This window comes from Caloenas nicobarica, chromosome 22 (assembly GCF_036013445.1).
Source record: "Caloenas nicobarica isolate bCalNic1 chromosome 22, bCalNic1.hap1, whole genome shotgun sequence".
Taxonomy (NCBI): Eukaryota; Metazoa; Chordata; class Aves; order Columbiformes; family Columbidae; genus Caloenas; species Caloenas nicobarica.
Window position 1 is genome coordinate 1,955,283 of NC_088266.1, and position 14,395 is coordinate 1,969,677.

At 58.2% G+C, this 14,395-nt stretch overlaps 2 protein-coding genes across 3 annotated transcripts in view; both read left to right on the forward strand.

Annotated features, from left to right (window-relative positions):
* Positions 1 to 509: 509 nt before the first annotated feature.
* Positions 510 to 5,672, forward strand: NECAP2 (NECAP endocytosis associated 2). Of its 2 annotated transcripts, XR_010607447.1 has the most exons (9): positions 510 to 719; positions 1,786 to 1,886; positions 1,996 to 2,100; positions 2,558 to 2,639; positions 3,395 to 3,503; positions 3,871 to 4,039; positions 4,204 to 4,282; positions 4,581 to 4,932; positions 5,571 to 5,672. XR_010607447.1 is itself a non-coding variant. In XM_065650026.1 (8 exons), the coding sequence occupies exons 1-8, from the start codon at positions 613 to 615 to the stop codon at positions 4,627 to 4,629; spliced, it is 801 nt and encodes a 266-aa protein (XP_065506098.1). In that variant the 5' UTR covers positions 510 to 612; the 3' UTR covers positions 4,630 to 5,525. The 2 variants fall into 2 exon arrangements, 1 of the variants encoding a protein (XP_065506098.1); XM_065650026.1 differs by lacking the exon at positions 5,571 to 5,672 and having other exon boundaries at positions 4,581 to 5,525.
* A 742-nt stretch (positions 5,673 to 6,414) lies between these two features.
* Positions 6,415 to 14,395, forward strand: part of CROCC (ciliary rootlet coiled-coil, rootletin) — a 29,843-nt gene continuing 21,862 nt past the window's right edge. The window contains 13 exon segments of the mRNA XM_065649951.1: positions 6,415 to 6,465; positions 6,626 to 6,745; positions 8,600 to 8,751; positions 9,547 to 9,732; positions 9,811 to 9,894; positions 9,983 to 10,074; positions 10,149 to 10,314; positions 11,205 to 11,311; positions 11,392 to 11,592; positions 11,670 to 11,766; positions 12,947 to 13,042; positions 13,137 to 13,262; positions 13,348 to 13,557. Coding sequence (XP_065506023.1) covers positions 8,617 to 8,751; positions 9,547 to 9,732; positions 9,811 to 9,894; positions 9,983 to 10,074; positions 10,149 to 10,314; positions 11,205 to 11,311; positions 11,392 to 11,592; positions 11,670 to 11,766; positions 12,947 to 13,042; positions 13,137 to 13,262; positions 13,348 to 13,557 — 1,500 coding nt within the window. The 5' untranslated portion in view covers positions 6,415 to 6,465; positions 6,626 to 6,745; positions 8,600 to 8,616.

The following is a 14,395-nucleotide window of genomic DNA, read 5'->3' on the forward strand; positions in this document are numbered from 1 at the left end:
GGAAGTTATAATCAGGGAGCGTTTGGCCATAATCGTGCTGGTATTTACCCAAAAAGGGGGATTTTTCCCCCATTTTTAGGCTCACTGGGGAGATGTGGTCCAAGGAGGGTGGGCAGTGGCAGCGCTCAGAGGGGAGATGTGGTTTCTGACCACAGATGTGGCTGTGAGCTGTGCCTGTGCTGCTTCTTGCCGTGGAGGGAAAAAAAAAAATTATTTAATTTTATTATTTTTATTTATTTTTTTTGTGATGTGCTGGCATTCCTGCTCCTGTACTGTGCTCTATAACCCCCAGAAAAGTTGGGCAGAGGCTGTCGAGGTGCATCCAACTGAGGTGAGGAGTCAGGGTGCGCTGGAAGCTCCCACAGGCGCTGACTCCCTTTTAATTCTCATTTTTAATATATTTTTTAAATGTGAAATAAGGAAATAAAAGTCAATTTTACTGACCACCGTCCTGCAGCGGACCCTCCCACCCGCCAGGGGGCGCCGCGGGCAGCGAGTGCTAAAGGCCCTCCGCTCCCTTCCGCCCCTCCTGGGGAAAGGGGGCGGGACCATGGAGGCGGGCGGTACCACCGAGGCGGGGGCCAGAGCGGCGGCGGGCGGAGTTCCGCCGCGATGGCGGCCATGGCGGCTGCGGAGGAGGAATACGAGGCGGTTCTGTGCGTGAAACCGGCGGTTCACGTTTACCGGCTGCCGCCGCGGGCCTCCAACCGCGGCTACAGGTGGGGCCTGCGCCTCTCCCGCGGGGCCTGTCCCATTTGGGGGGTGTTTCTGCCCCGCTTGGGGCTCCGTGGCGGCGGTTCCCTCCCTCCCACAGGGTCTGACATGGGGGGTTTGGCCTCTCCCCGTGGGGTCCCCGCACCTTGGGGTGTTTGCGTCCCCTCCCCACGGGGTGTGCGGGGCCAGCGAGGTCTGGAGCGAGTTGAGAGAAGGGAACGGAGCTGGTGAGGGGCTGGAGCACAAGGGTGATGGGAGCGGCTGAGGGAGCTGGGGGTTCAGCTGGAGAACAGGAGCTGAGGGGAGACCTTCTGATCTCTGACCTGCCTGAAAGGAGCTTGGAGCCAGGGGGGGTCGGGCTCTGCTCCCCAGGAACAAGCGCCAGGAGCAGAGGAAACGGCCTCAAGTTGCACCAGGGGAGGTTGAGGTTGGATCTGGGGACCAATTTCTTCCCCAAAGGGCTGTGGGGCATTGGAACAGGCTGCCCAGGGCAGTGCTGGAGTCACCATCCCTGGTGGGGTTGGACAGACGGACATGAGGTTCTCAGGACATGGGGCAGTGCCAGGGGTGGGGAACGGTTGGACTCGATGATCTTGAGGGGCTTTTCCAACCAAAATGGTTCTGTGATCTCTGTCCCCCATCCCAGCCCCCAGCAGGGTTTCCCCATTCCCCCCGTGTTTTGGGGCTCCTCTCCTGTCAGTCCCGACCAAAGGCTGCTGTGGCACAGCCAGGCTGTAGCTAATGCAGCACCTCCGAGAATCTGCTTTCGAGCTGGAGATCCCGTGGAAAGGGAAGCGAAACCTCTTGTGCAATTCTTGCCTGCTCCCCTCTGGGACCTGACGCCTGGTTTTGCAGGGGGCCCGGCTGGTTTGGGGTGAAATGAGAGGTGTGACAAATCCACCTCCTTCCACAGCGAGCACAGGTGCAAGTGGGTTCTCATGGTACCGTTAATGAGGGGAGTCGAGCAAACGAGCTCCATGACTTGTTACAGGGACGTTAAAATAGATCGGTGGCCTTGTCTGGGGCATGAGAGGCGGCTCAGACCTCGGTCACCGTTTCCTCTTTCTCCAGAGCTGCAGAGTGGCAGCTGGACCAGCCGGCGTGGAGCGGGAGGCTGCGCATCACGGCCAAAGGCAAGGTCGCCTTCATCAAGCTGGAGGACAAGACCTCGGGTGAGGAGGAGGAGGAGGAGGGAAGCGACAGCCCCTTTGTGGGGAGGAAGATGATGCAGAGACGCTGTGCCCTGCAGTTAACCCACTCTCGTTTCTTTTTTTTTTTCAGGAGAGCTTTTTGCCCAGGCGCCGGTGGAGCAGTTCCCCGGCATCGCTGTGGAGAGTGTCACTGACTCCAGCCGATATTTCGTCATCCGCATTGAGGACGGGAACGGTACGTTGGGATGCGCGAGGGACGAGCTGGGGGAATCACCCCAGAAAGTCTTTGGTGCCCTCGCTGCTCTGATTTGTGAAGGATTCTCGCTTTCAAGTGCTAAATATTCCCTGCGTATGGTGGCAAAGGGGTGAATTATTTCACTCCCGCGCACCAGCCTCACTCCATCCTTCGCTAGGAATAAAAGCAATTTGATTTTGCTGCTCGGTGTTAGTGTGAGGACACCTCTGTATGAACAATCGTCACCATGATGCTGACCTCTGCTTCGACTCACTTATATTAATTTAAAAACTGGTTTTACTAAGCCTGTACTTGCACCCAACAAGCTGAAGGTTTCTTCAGTCCCATATCTGCGTCTCCGGAGGAGGCGGCAGGCAAGAGGGTGTGTGGGATGGGGCGTCCCCTTCCCCTTCCTCCACTGCTTTGTGATTCCAGCCTTCTCTTCCTCCTTCCCCAGGCCGCCGAGCTTTCATTGGAGTCGGCTTCGTCGACCGAGGAGACGCTTTTGACTTCAATGTGGCTCTCCAGGACCATTTTAAGTGAGTTTGTGCCTCTCCCTGTGTCCTCTTGGCTCAATTTTCTGGTTTTTGCGGTTGGGGGAGAGGAAGCTGCGAGCTCCTGTTGTGTGTGAGCAAGCATGCATGGTGTGAAGAGGCAGAAACACCCGTTTCTCTGCGCGGCCTTTGTGCAGGCAGCTCTGCTTTGCTCAGGTATTTCCCAGCAGGCTCCCAAACTGGGCTTCCCAGTCCAAAATTTAGCAAATTCCTTAATTCCTTTTCATTTCCTCACGTGCCACCGCTAAGGGGCTGCTCCTGAGGGGTTGGGACGCTGCTGCTGGTTGGAATCACAGAATCATTTTGGTTGGAAAAGCCCCTCAAGCTCATCGAGTCCAACTGTTCCCCACCCCTGGCACTGCCCCATGTCCTGAGAACCTCATGTCCGTCTGTCCAACCCCTCCAGGGATGGTGACTCCAGCACTGCCCTGGGCAGCCTGTTCCAATGCCCGACAGCCCTTTGGGGAAGAAATTGTTCCCCAGATCCAACCTCAACCTCCCCTGGCGTAACTTGAGGCCGTTTCCTCTGGTCCTGGCGCTTGATCCTGGGGAGCAGAGACCAAGAATCATCCCCTAGTGCTGCCTATAGCACGTTGCTCTGTCTGGCGAGCTCTCAGCTCACATCCAGCGCCTTTAAATATTTGCTTCCAGGTTGAGGGGCTGATCTGGGGCAGGATTTGTCTGGCGGAGCCTCAGGCTGGTGATTGACATCTCATTTTTTACGTATTTAATCCCCACAGGTGGGTGAGGCAGCAGAGCGAGCTGGCCAGGCAGGCCGAGAACCCCGAGCAGGGACCCAAACTGGATCTGGGCTTCAAGGAGGGACAAACCATCAAGCTCAACATTGCGGTGAGGGGTTTTTTTCTGACTAAATCCACTCCTGGCATTTCGCGTGCGTGGCACAAGAGGAAGCAGCAGCTTTTCCCTGAAATCCCCGTGCAGGGGAGAGCCCAGCGTGGAGCTCATGATTTGCAGAGTGGTTTTAACAGTTCCTGGTTACAGAACCGGGTTTGTGGGTTTGTGGTGGGGATTTGCGGGTAAAAAACATCCTCAGTTTGACCATTTTTGCTGCACGAGCAGCAAGACATTACAGCGCGGCAGCCTTTTTTCTGCAAAATAAAGCGAGTTGGCTTCATGTGAGCCGCGTCTGGGAGGAATTGTGCTCCGGCTCTGAATTTAAACGTGATACCACCCATGTTTTCCTCTCTCCTTGCAGAATATGAAGAAAAAAGAAGGAGGGGTGGGGAACGCCAGACCACGTCCCGTGGGTCCCGGGGGCCTGAGCTTGCTCCCACCACCCCCGGGGGGAAAATCTGCGTCGGTTTGTCCGTCCGGAGAGCGTCCGTCTTCACTCTCTGCCCCGCTCCCGGGCACCCCCATCACAGGTCTGTGGTCATGCAGCGACGGCCCTAAAGCTTTTTAGGCTCGGTTTTATCCATGAAAATTGGGTAAGCAGAGCGGGGAATCTGGGAATAAGAGTGGGAAATAACTCCTGGTGTTTGGTTTTTGTTTCTTGGGGTTTTTTTCTGATTTTTCTGGCTGCTGACAGACGCCCTCCTGGCCTGGCCGCAACCCGCTGCAGCTCCGGCCGCCGCAGACGTCTGGGGAGACTTCGCCAAAGCTTCGGGGTGAGGCTGTGGGGGGTTTGTGTGTGGTTAAAAACCCCCCGTCTGCACCAAATCCTGCTGGTTTTCCTGAAAAATCCCACTGGGGTGGGGGTATCGCTCTGTCCAAATGCCCTTTGGGGATTTAAAAGCGGCTCCTTTGGGATTTAAAAGCAGCTTTGACTCAAATTCCCCGCGTTTGCAGGTCAGCGGGGTGACCCCAGAGCCCCCATTTCTGGCTGCCCAGCTCCCTCCTCGCATCCCGCAGCCCCTTCTAGTGTCTAAAACCTCTTTTTTCCCCCCTTTTTTTCCCCCTCCCCAGGTCAAATTCTACCCAGACTCAGGCAAACACGGGCTGGGTCCAGTTCTGACCCGGCTACTGGGATCGGCGCGATTCCCTCAGGACCAAAGCGGGGGCTCGGGGACACCCCACTCCTGCCCTTAAATCCCCCCCACGCATCGAAATGCTGAAATAAATGCTGGAGATCAACAAAAACGTGCCTTAAAACACTCCACACCAGCGCCCTCCACATCAGGGGTGTTTTATTTTCCACCTGGAGCGCAGCAAAACCTCCGAGGCTTCACCTTTTTGCAATAAAAACCCCGTCAGCTTCATCACCTCTCGTTAATAACGAGCGGGAGGCCTCTCGCTTGCAACACTGCCCCAATTTAAGGTAATTTTCGGTAATATTTTATACGATTAGAGCCTCCTCGGAGACTTCTCCGCTTTCTTCTCGCATGTTTGGGCTGGTTAAATCCTCCTCTCAGTGGGGAGCGTCCTCCTGGTGAACATCTCACCTGCAAAATCCGGACAAATGCCACACTCGACGTCGCCCTGATTTTATTCGGAGCATTTAAATATAAATCGTGGGAGGTGAGGAGCTGAACCGCTGCATTTGGATGCTGAAATTCCTCATTTTTTTACTCCGGGAAGAATTTTTTCACCTCTATTTTGAAGCCAGATATTTTTTTTACTTCTTTCCATGGACGTTTTATGAAGCGATATAAGCCATGAAGGACAGAACGGAGTCGGTGTCCGTGACAGAGCTGGGCTTGAGATTCCTCTTTAAACAAATAAATATTTTCTTACCTATTTATATTAATGCCTTTCAGTGCACAGAATCCTGCTTATTTTTTTATTTTTCAGCGTCTCGGCTTTTTATTATTTCCATTTCCCAACTGGATGACAAGTATTTGGGTTTCAGAGCTTGGCGAGTGAGAGCTGTAACACTTCAAAATGAACAATAAAATGGGTTTTGGTGCCAAATATGACTTTTTTTTTTTTTTTTTTTTTTTTTTTTTTTACCCCCAGCATGGGCTTGGAGGGGCCGGGCCGGGTTTGGAAAAGCGGTTTTGTGGGGTTTTTTTCCCCTCCTCACCCGTGTCGAGGAGACGGACGGCGAAGCACAACAGACGCGTGTTGCTTAGCGAGAGGCTTTACGGGGCGTGAAGGACTCCGGGAGGGGAAGGTAAGGACAGAAATGGGGGGAAAAAATCCAATTTTTTTCCATCCCTGAAGCCTGGGGGGACCTGGAGGCAGCTCCCGCTTGGGCTGAGGGATCCGAGGAGCCCTAAATTCTTAATTTCCCCCCCTCGCCGTTAATTTGTGGCTCTCTGGGGGAGGAAGGTGAATTCCTGGGGGCAGGTTTGGGGAGACAGTGGTGAGTGGGACCCCCCATTTATTCACCCCCCCCCCCCCCAGCAACAGCACAAGGAATTTTGAGCTCAAATTCTGGATTTTCCAGCAGCTTTTCCTGCCGGGGTGGGGGCAAAAAGCCCTTAGTTACCCCAGAGGGTAAAATTTATTGCCCCAGCTCCATCCCAGGGGGGTTTAACCCACCCTGGGACGCTCCTCCCCGGAGATTTTCGTGCCAGAACAAACCCCTGGGCGTTAATGAGCTTAACGAGAGCTGGGATTTAACGAAAGGGCTGGTTGACTCTCGCCAAGAAGCTGCTTTCCCCGGTGGAACCAGGACCGTCCTGCCCTGGGGGGGGCCCAGCGCCGCAAAGTAAGGACATTTCCTCCCATTTTGGGCACGGAAAAGCTCCGGAAATTGCTATTTTTTAACGTTTTCCTTTATTTTTCCTCGTTCCTCTCTCCCCAAGAGTTGGTCGTTTCGATTTACAAAGCCCTGGTTTTACTCACAAAGCCCTGCTGGGCCGGACTGGGGGGCAATATTCGGAATATTCGGCGGTATTTTTGGGGGGTGGGTGTTAAAATGCGGCCGCTCGCGGTGTCACCGGAGGCATCGGGGACCCCCGAGGTGACCAGGAAGAGGAGGGTCCCCGCTCCCGCCGTCACGCAGGGAGGGGAAAAAACCAGGATTTCGGGCTAATCCCGACCACGCATCCGCTTTCCGCTCGCAGGCCACACAAGGGAGCCGCAAAAATCGCCAAAAAAGGGGGTTTTTGGAGCAAAAAGGCCGCGGCGAGGGGGGCGCGAGGGGCTCGGCGGAGCCCATGAGTGACCCTGAGGCTGTGGCTGAGGTGGGTGTCCCTGTCCCTGGGTGTCCCTGTCCCTGGGTGTCCCCGTCCCTGGGTGTCCCCGTCCCTGCGTGTCCCCCCCCCTTGTCACAGCGGGAATTGGCGGCTGCTCTCGCGGGAGCAGCTACGGCGGGGGGTGGCAGGTTGGCGGGTGCAAAAAGGCGCTTGGGGAGCGGGTTTTGCGAGTGCAAATGGGATTTTTGCGATGGAAAAGTGCAGGTCTGCGGCGGGCTTGTCGTTGAAAACGCAAATTCGCAGCGGGTTCGTGATGGCAGCCATAGGTCCGCGGCCGTGTTGTCACGACAAATGCAAATTTGCAGCAGTTTTGTGAGTGCAGCTGCAAATCTGCAGCGGTTTTGTAATTGCAAACACAAATTTGGGGGACGGGGGGGGTCACCGCAAATGCAAATTTCCAGCAGTTTTGTGATTGCAACTGCAAATCTGCAGCGGTTTTGTAATTGCAAACACAAATTTCCAGGGATCTCGCAGTCACAAACATAAATTTGCAGCAGTTTTGTGGTAGCAACTGTGAATCTGCAGCAGTTTTGCAGTTTCAGACACAGATTCGCAACAGTTATGTGGTTGCAACTATAAACCTGAAGCAGTTTTGTGATTGTAGCTGTAAGTCTGGAGTGGGTTTGTGGTTGCAAACACACATTTGCAGCAGTTTTGTGATTGCAACTGCAAATCTGCAGGAGTTTTGTTATTGCAAACACAAATTTGCAGGCGGTTTGTCACCGCAAATGCCAATTTGCAGCAGCTGCGTGATTGCAACTGCAAATCTGTAGTGGATTTGTGGTTGCAAATGGAACTTTGCAGCAGTTTCGTGATTTCAGCTGCAGATCTGCAGCAGTTTTGTCCTTGCAAACACAAATTTGCAGGGGTTTTGTCACCATGAATGCCAATTTGCAGCAGCTATGTGATTGCAACTGCAAATCTGTCGTGGTTTTGTGGTTGCAAACTGTGTCGCTCTGCATGTTTAAGTTGTGCAGGGTGAAATATTTGCAGCTGTGGAGGGAGGGTGAAAATGCTTTTTGTGGCTTCGACTGCGTGCGTGGGGAAGGCTCAGCCCAGGCCCTTCCCCGCTGGAGGAACAAAGCGGCTCTTGGCTGCAAAGGGCATCATGTCCCCATCCCAGGACTGTGTCCCCATCCCGGGACTGTGTCCCCATCCCGGGACTGTGTCCCCATCCCAGGACTGTGTCCCCATCCCGGGACTGTGTCCCCATCCCGGGACTGTGTCCCCATCCCGGGACTGTGTCCCCATCCCAGGACTGTGTTCCCATCCCAGGACTGTGTCCCCATCCCGGGACTGTGTCCCCATCCCAGGACTGTGTCCCCATCCCGGGACTGTGTCCCCATCCCGGGACTGTGTCCCCATCCCGGGACTGTGTTCCCATCCCAGGACTGTGTCTCCATCCCAGAGCTGTGTCTCGATCCTGGAGCCATGTCCCTATCACTGGACCGTGTCCCCATCCCAGGATGGGATCCCCATCCCAGGGCCATGTCCCCATGCCGGGGACCATGTGCTGATCCCAGGGCAGTGTCCCCATCCCAGGGTGGGATCCCCATCCTGGGACTGTGTCCCCATCCCAGGGACTGTGTCCCCATCCCAGGGCTGTGTCCTCATCCAAGGGACCTTGTCCCCATCCTAGAGACTGTGTCCCTGTCCCAGGGCAGTGTCCCCATCCCAGAGCCATGTCCCCATCCCAGGGTGGGATCCCCACCCTGGAGCCAGATCTCCATCCCAGGGCCATGTCCCCATCCTGGAGCCAGATCCCCATCTGGGGACTATGTCCCCATCCTGGGACCGTGTCCCCGTGGCAGAGCCGCGCTGAGCCTGGTCCCCGTCCCGCAGCGGCCGTGGCGGGGGCCATGTCCTCGCTGCTGTCCCTCCAGGAGGAGAACCGCATCCTGCAGCAGGAGCTGTCGCGCGTCGAGGACTTGCTGGCGCAGAGCCGGGCCGAGCGCGATGAGCTGGCCATCAAGTACAACGCCATCAGCGAGCGGGTAGGGCTCACCCAAACCCACCCGTTTTAACCCCAAAATCAAGGCGATGTGAGCCATAACCTTTGCATGCCGCGTGCTTGGAGCGGCATCTTGCAACGTCTCGGTGATGGGAATTTTGGTGCCGTGTCCGGACCTGTCCTGACTTGCCAGGGCTTGTCCTGCGGGATGCACAAAGCATCTCACCCCCCCCATCCCTATTTTATTTATTCCGCTGCTTTTCGGGAAGCGGGGACCCCCCCACCCGGTCGGCATTGCTCGCCTTCGCATCCCCTTGCCGTGGCAACAGGGGAATTAAAAAGGGCTTTGGGCAGCGGCCAGAGGCTGAACGTGGCTCCTGCGTGATGGGGAGACCCAAATCAAGGGGTCACTGGGTTTTTTGGGGGGGGCAGCCCCTGTTTGTGCCTGGTTATTTACAAAAAAAGCGCAAATATCGGGAAAATACCCCAAGGGGCGTCACCACCACTGAGCCTGACGATGCTTTTCCCATCAGCAAGTCAGGCTGGGGCTTTGCTGAACCCCCTGGTTCAAAGTTGGGTTATTTTTAAAAACACACCCAGATTTTCATGTTTATTCCCAGCCTGTGCATGCAAAGAGGCGGGGGATGCAGAATGTGGGGGGGATCCCAGCTTTGCTGGTGTGGGGGTTTGCTGCAGGATCACCTTCGCCTGGGACAGGGTGTCACGAGCGAAGCCGGACGATGCTCAGCGGGTGCTGGGGGGCAGGTTTAGCACCCCCATGCGTGGGGTGGGGGGTGTCCCAGCATCTCCTACATCCCCCCCTCCAAAAAATTCCCAGCTGGAGCAAACCCTGCGGCTGGAGACGGGCGAGCGGGAAGCGGCGGAGAGCCGGAGCCTGGCGCAGCACAACATCGAGCTGCGGCGGCTGCTGGAGGAGGAACAAGCCGCCTACAAGCGCAAGCTGCAGGCGTACCAGGAGGGCCAGCAGCGGCAAGCCCAGCTGGTGCAGAAGCTCCAAGCCAAGGTAAATCCTTCCCAGGGGGCACGGGGACATTTTGGGGATCCCCCCTGTGGTGTCACCCACCCCATCCTCTCCACCCAGGTGTTGCAGTATAAGAAGAAATGCGGCGAAGTGGAGCAGCAGCTGCTGGAGAAGGCGACGGAGCTGGAGCAGGAGAGGCTGACGGTGAGCGCTGGTTTTTGGGGAGGGGGGTCCCCTGAACTAACCCCAACCCAAATTGGGGTGATGGTGACCGGGCTGCCCCCCCCTGCAGAGCCAGCTGGATGTGAGCGGCTCGCAGCCGGAGGAGGAGAGCAGCAACGAGCTGGAGAACGCCCTGATCCGGCTGGAAGAGGAGCAGCAGAGGTGAGCGGGGGATCCCGGCGGAGCTGCGGGACCCCCGCTTGGTTGATGCTCCCTCTGTGACCCCCCCATCCCAGGAGCAGCAGCCTGGTGCAGGTGAACTCGATGCTGCGGGAGCAGCTGGAACAAGCCAACGTGGCCAACGCGGCGCTGAGCGAGGACATCCGCAAGCTGACGGCCGACTGGGCGCGGGCACGGGATGAGCTGGAGCAGCGGGAGGCGGAGTGGAGGCGCGAGGAGGAGGTTTGGGGGGACCCCGGGATGTGGGGGGTGCTGGGGATGTGACAGGGAGCAGGAAAGGGGGTGGAGGGGAGAGGGACGCGAGGTGGAGGGATGCGGGGAGGGATGAAGGAGCACTGGGAGGGATGCAGGAGGACCAGGAGGGATGTGGGGCTGTGGGAGATGTTGCATGGAAAAGAATTTGGGGGTACAGGGCGTGCAGGATGTGATGGGAAGGGGATGTGGGGCTGGTAGGAAGGGATGCAGGATCACTGGGAGGGATGCAGGGCAACCAAGAGGGATACAGGACCATGGGGAGCGTTACACAGACAAGAATTCGGGGATACAGGGGATGCAGCATGTGATGGGAAGGGGATATGAGGCAGAGGGATGTGGGGATGCAGCACAGCAAGGGATGCAGGACCACCAGGAGAGATGAGGAATGACTGGGAGGGATGCAGGAGCACTAGGAGGGATGCAGGTCCACAGGGGATGTTGCATGGAGAAGAATTTGGGGATGCTGGGGATGCAGCATGTGATGGGAAGGGGACACAAGGCAGAGGGATGCAGGGATGCAGCATGGAAAGGGATGCAGGAGCGCCGGGAGGGATGCGGGGCCGTGGGGGATGATGCACAGAGAAGAATTTAGGGGGGCAGAGGAAGTGGCACGTGGTGGGAGGGTGACACGAGGCAGAGGGATGTGTCTCCCGTCCTTCTCCACACAGGGTGGGAGGGAATTGGGGAGGGGGTGCTGGCTGCAGAGCACCGAGGGGGTGATGGGTGCGGACGTGGGGGTTTTACCTGGAGATTTTGGGATCAAAGGGAGAGGAATGGGGGACCAGGGGAGGCGGGGATGCTGCCTGGGGGACAGAGATGGGACCATGGCCAGGACTAATGTCACTGCCTCCCACCAGTCCTTCAACAGCTACTTCAGCAGCGAGCACAGCCGCCTGCTCAGCCTCTGGAGGCAGGTGGTGGCCTTCAGGCGCCACTTTGGGGACATGAAAGCCACCACCGAGAGGTCAGTGGTGTCAGTCCGGGGGGTGTCTCCGGATGTCCCCGAGCACCAGCGGGTCCCCAATCCCGCGTGTCCCCCGGCAGGGACCTGTCGGAGCTGCGGCACGAGGCGTCGCGCACGGGCAGGGCTGCGCACGCCGCCTGCCTGCACCTGGCAGCCAACCTGCGGCTGGCCGAGAGCCAGGCGGGCGCCGCGCAGGAGAAGCAGGCGATGCGGCTGGCACAGCTGGAGGAACAGCTGGCGGCGCGGGACGCCGACCTGGAGAAAGCCGCTCTCAGCACCAGGTAGTAGGGCTGGGGGTTATTTTTTTGGTGGGGGGGTGTGTCAGAGGGGCTGCGGTGCTGCCCGTGTCCTGCTGCAGGCTGGCGGAGCTGGCGGCGGCGCTGGAGCGGCTGCGGGTGGAGGACGGGGAGAAGGAGCGGGCGGTGGAGGCGCTGACGCTGCAGCTGCAAAAACTGGTGGGTGCAGGGGGTGAGGAGATGTGAGGTGGGGTGCGGGGGCCCGGCCTGGGCGTGCAGGGACGTGCACTGAGGCACTGTGCAGGCTAAGGCGTGCTGCACGACGCACAGCACGGCAGGGTGCACAATGCACAGCTGCAATGCACGATGCACGCAGGTGCACAGTGCATGCCCAGCAGCCGTGCATGATGCACAGCGGGGCAGGGTGCACAGTGCACAGCTGCAATGCACGATGCACACAGTGCATGCCCAGCAGCTGCGCACGATGCACAGTGAGACAAGGTGCACAATGCACAGCTGCAATGCACGATGCATACAGTGCATGCCCAGCAGACGTGCACAATGCACAGTGAGGCAGGGTGCACAGTGCACAGCTGCAATGCACGATGCACACAGTGCATGCCCAGCAGCTGCGCACGATGCACAGTGAGGCAGGGTGCACAATGCACAGCTGCAATGCACAATGCACACAGTCCGTGCCCAGCAGCCGTGCACGATGCACAGTGAGGCAGGGTGCACAGTGCACAGCTGCAATGCATGATGCACACAGTGCATGCCCAGCAGCTGCGCACAATGCACAGTGAGGCAGGATGCACGCCCAGCTGCAGTGCACAATGCATGCCAAGCCACGAGGCACGCCAGGGCGCGGTGCATGATGCTTGCCAAGCCGTGATGCATGCTAGACCGTGATGCACAATGCGCACCAGTGTGTGATGCATGCAGGAGCACAATGCATGCTGCACACTGGGGTACAATGCATGGTTCGTGCTGGGGTGTGATGCATGATGCATGCCCGAGTGCGGTGCATGCTTGGATGCAATGCACAATGCATGCTGGAACCAGGCTGCACATCCCAGATGTTACATGCTGCAGCACAGCACGTACCAGGGCATGCTGCATGCCAAATTCCACCCACCAGGGCATGGTGCACACCACGGCGCAATGCATGATGCACGCTGGGGTGCATTGCACACCAGGGTATGTTGTACAATGCACGCCAAGGCATAATGCACACTAGAGCACGATGTCTGATGCATGCCAGGGTGCAATGCCTGCCCAGGCATGATGCACGATGCATGTCAGGGTGTGACGCATGCTGGGCTGCGATGCACAACGCATGCCTGGCTATAATGCCCAGTGTGCACCGGTTGTGCCCGATGCCACCTCGGGGGGTTTGCAGGAGACCTCGCGTGCCCAGGAGCCGTCGCTGGCGGAGGTGGAGGCTCTGCGCGCGGAGGTGGAGCTGCTCCGGCAGACGCTGCAGGATGTCACCCAGGTCACAGTTGGTTTCCCCCCCTCCTCGCCTCAGTTTCCCCCTCCCTGCCTCAGTTTCCCCTGGGTGACCTGGGGTGTCCCCCGTCCCCTCGCAGGCGGTGCTGGCGGACGACCCCGAGCACCCACCGTCCCCCCCGGCATCCCCGCCGTGTCCCCTCTCACCCAGCGCTGCCACCGCCGCCGTTCACGCCGCCCTGTGCCGCCGCCACATCCAGCTGCAGGTGAGCCCGGGGGGGCTGCGGGAGGAGGATGCCGATGCTGAGGATGACGATGATGAAGGCTGATCCCCCCTGTTTGTCCCCCCAGGAGGCGCGGGGCCAGGCGGAGGCCGGGCGGGAGGAGGCCGGCACCCTGCGGCAGGAGCTGGGGGACAGCGAGAGGCGGGTGGGGACCCTGGAGCGGCGGCTGGAGCAGCTCAGCGCCGAGGCCGAGGGCCTGCGCAGGTACCGGCCGGCCGTCTGTCCGTCCTGAGCTCCGGCCGTCTGTCTCAAGCTCTGTCCATCTGTCCCAAGCTCTGTCTTTCCATCCAGAGCTCCATCTCTCTGTCCCGTGCTCCGTCTGTCTGTCCTGAGCTCCATTCATCTGTTCCAAGCTCTGTCCGTCTGTCCTGACCTCTGCCTTTCTGTCCCAAGCTCTGTCTGTCTGTCCTGAGCTCCATGCATCTGTTCCAAGCTCTGTCCGTCTGTCCTGAGCTCTGCCTGTCTGTCCTGAGCTTCGTCTCTCTGTCCCAAGCTCTGTCCGTCTCTCCTGAGCTCTGCCTGTCTGTCCTGAGCTCCATCCCTCTGTCCCTAAGCTCCATCTGTCTGTCCTGAGCTCTGTTGGTCTGTCCTGGCCTCTGGCTGTCTGTCCTGAGCTCTGGCTGTCTGTGCGTGGCTGTCCCTGTTCCTGCATCCATGTGTGTCCATCTGTCCCTGTGCATCCTTGTGTCCCTCTGCATCCTGACCTGTCTGTCTGCCTCTCCATACCTGTGTGTACCTGCACGTCCATCCCTCTGCACCCTGGTCAGTCTGTCCGTCCATCCCTTTTTGTCTTTCCCTGTGTCCCCGTGCCTGTCTGTCTGTCCCTGCGCACCCTGGCACATCTGTCCGTCCGTCCAGACCTTTGCGTCTTTCCCTATGTGTTTCTGTATATCTGTCTGTCCCCACACATCCTGGCTTGTCCGTCTGTCCATCCATCCCTCTGGCCTGTCTATCTGTCCCTGCACACCCTTCCCTCTCTATGTGTCCATCCTTGGGCGTTTTGGCCTGTCCACTTGTCCATGCGTTCCTCCCTGCACATCGTACCCACTGCATCGTGCCTGTCTGTCTGTACCTCCCTTCCTCACCATGCCAGTCTGTCTGTCCCTGCGCATCCC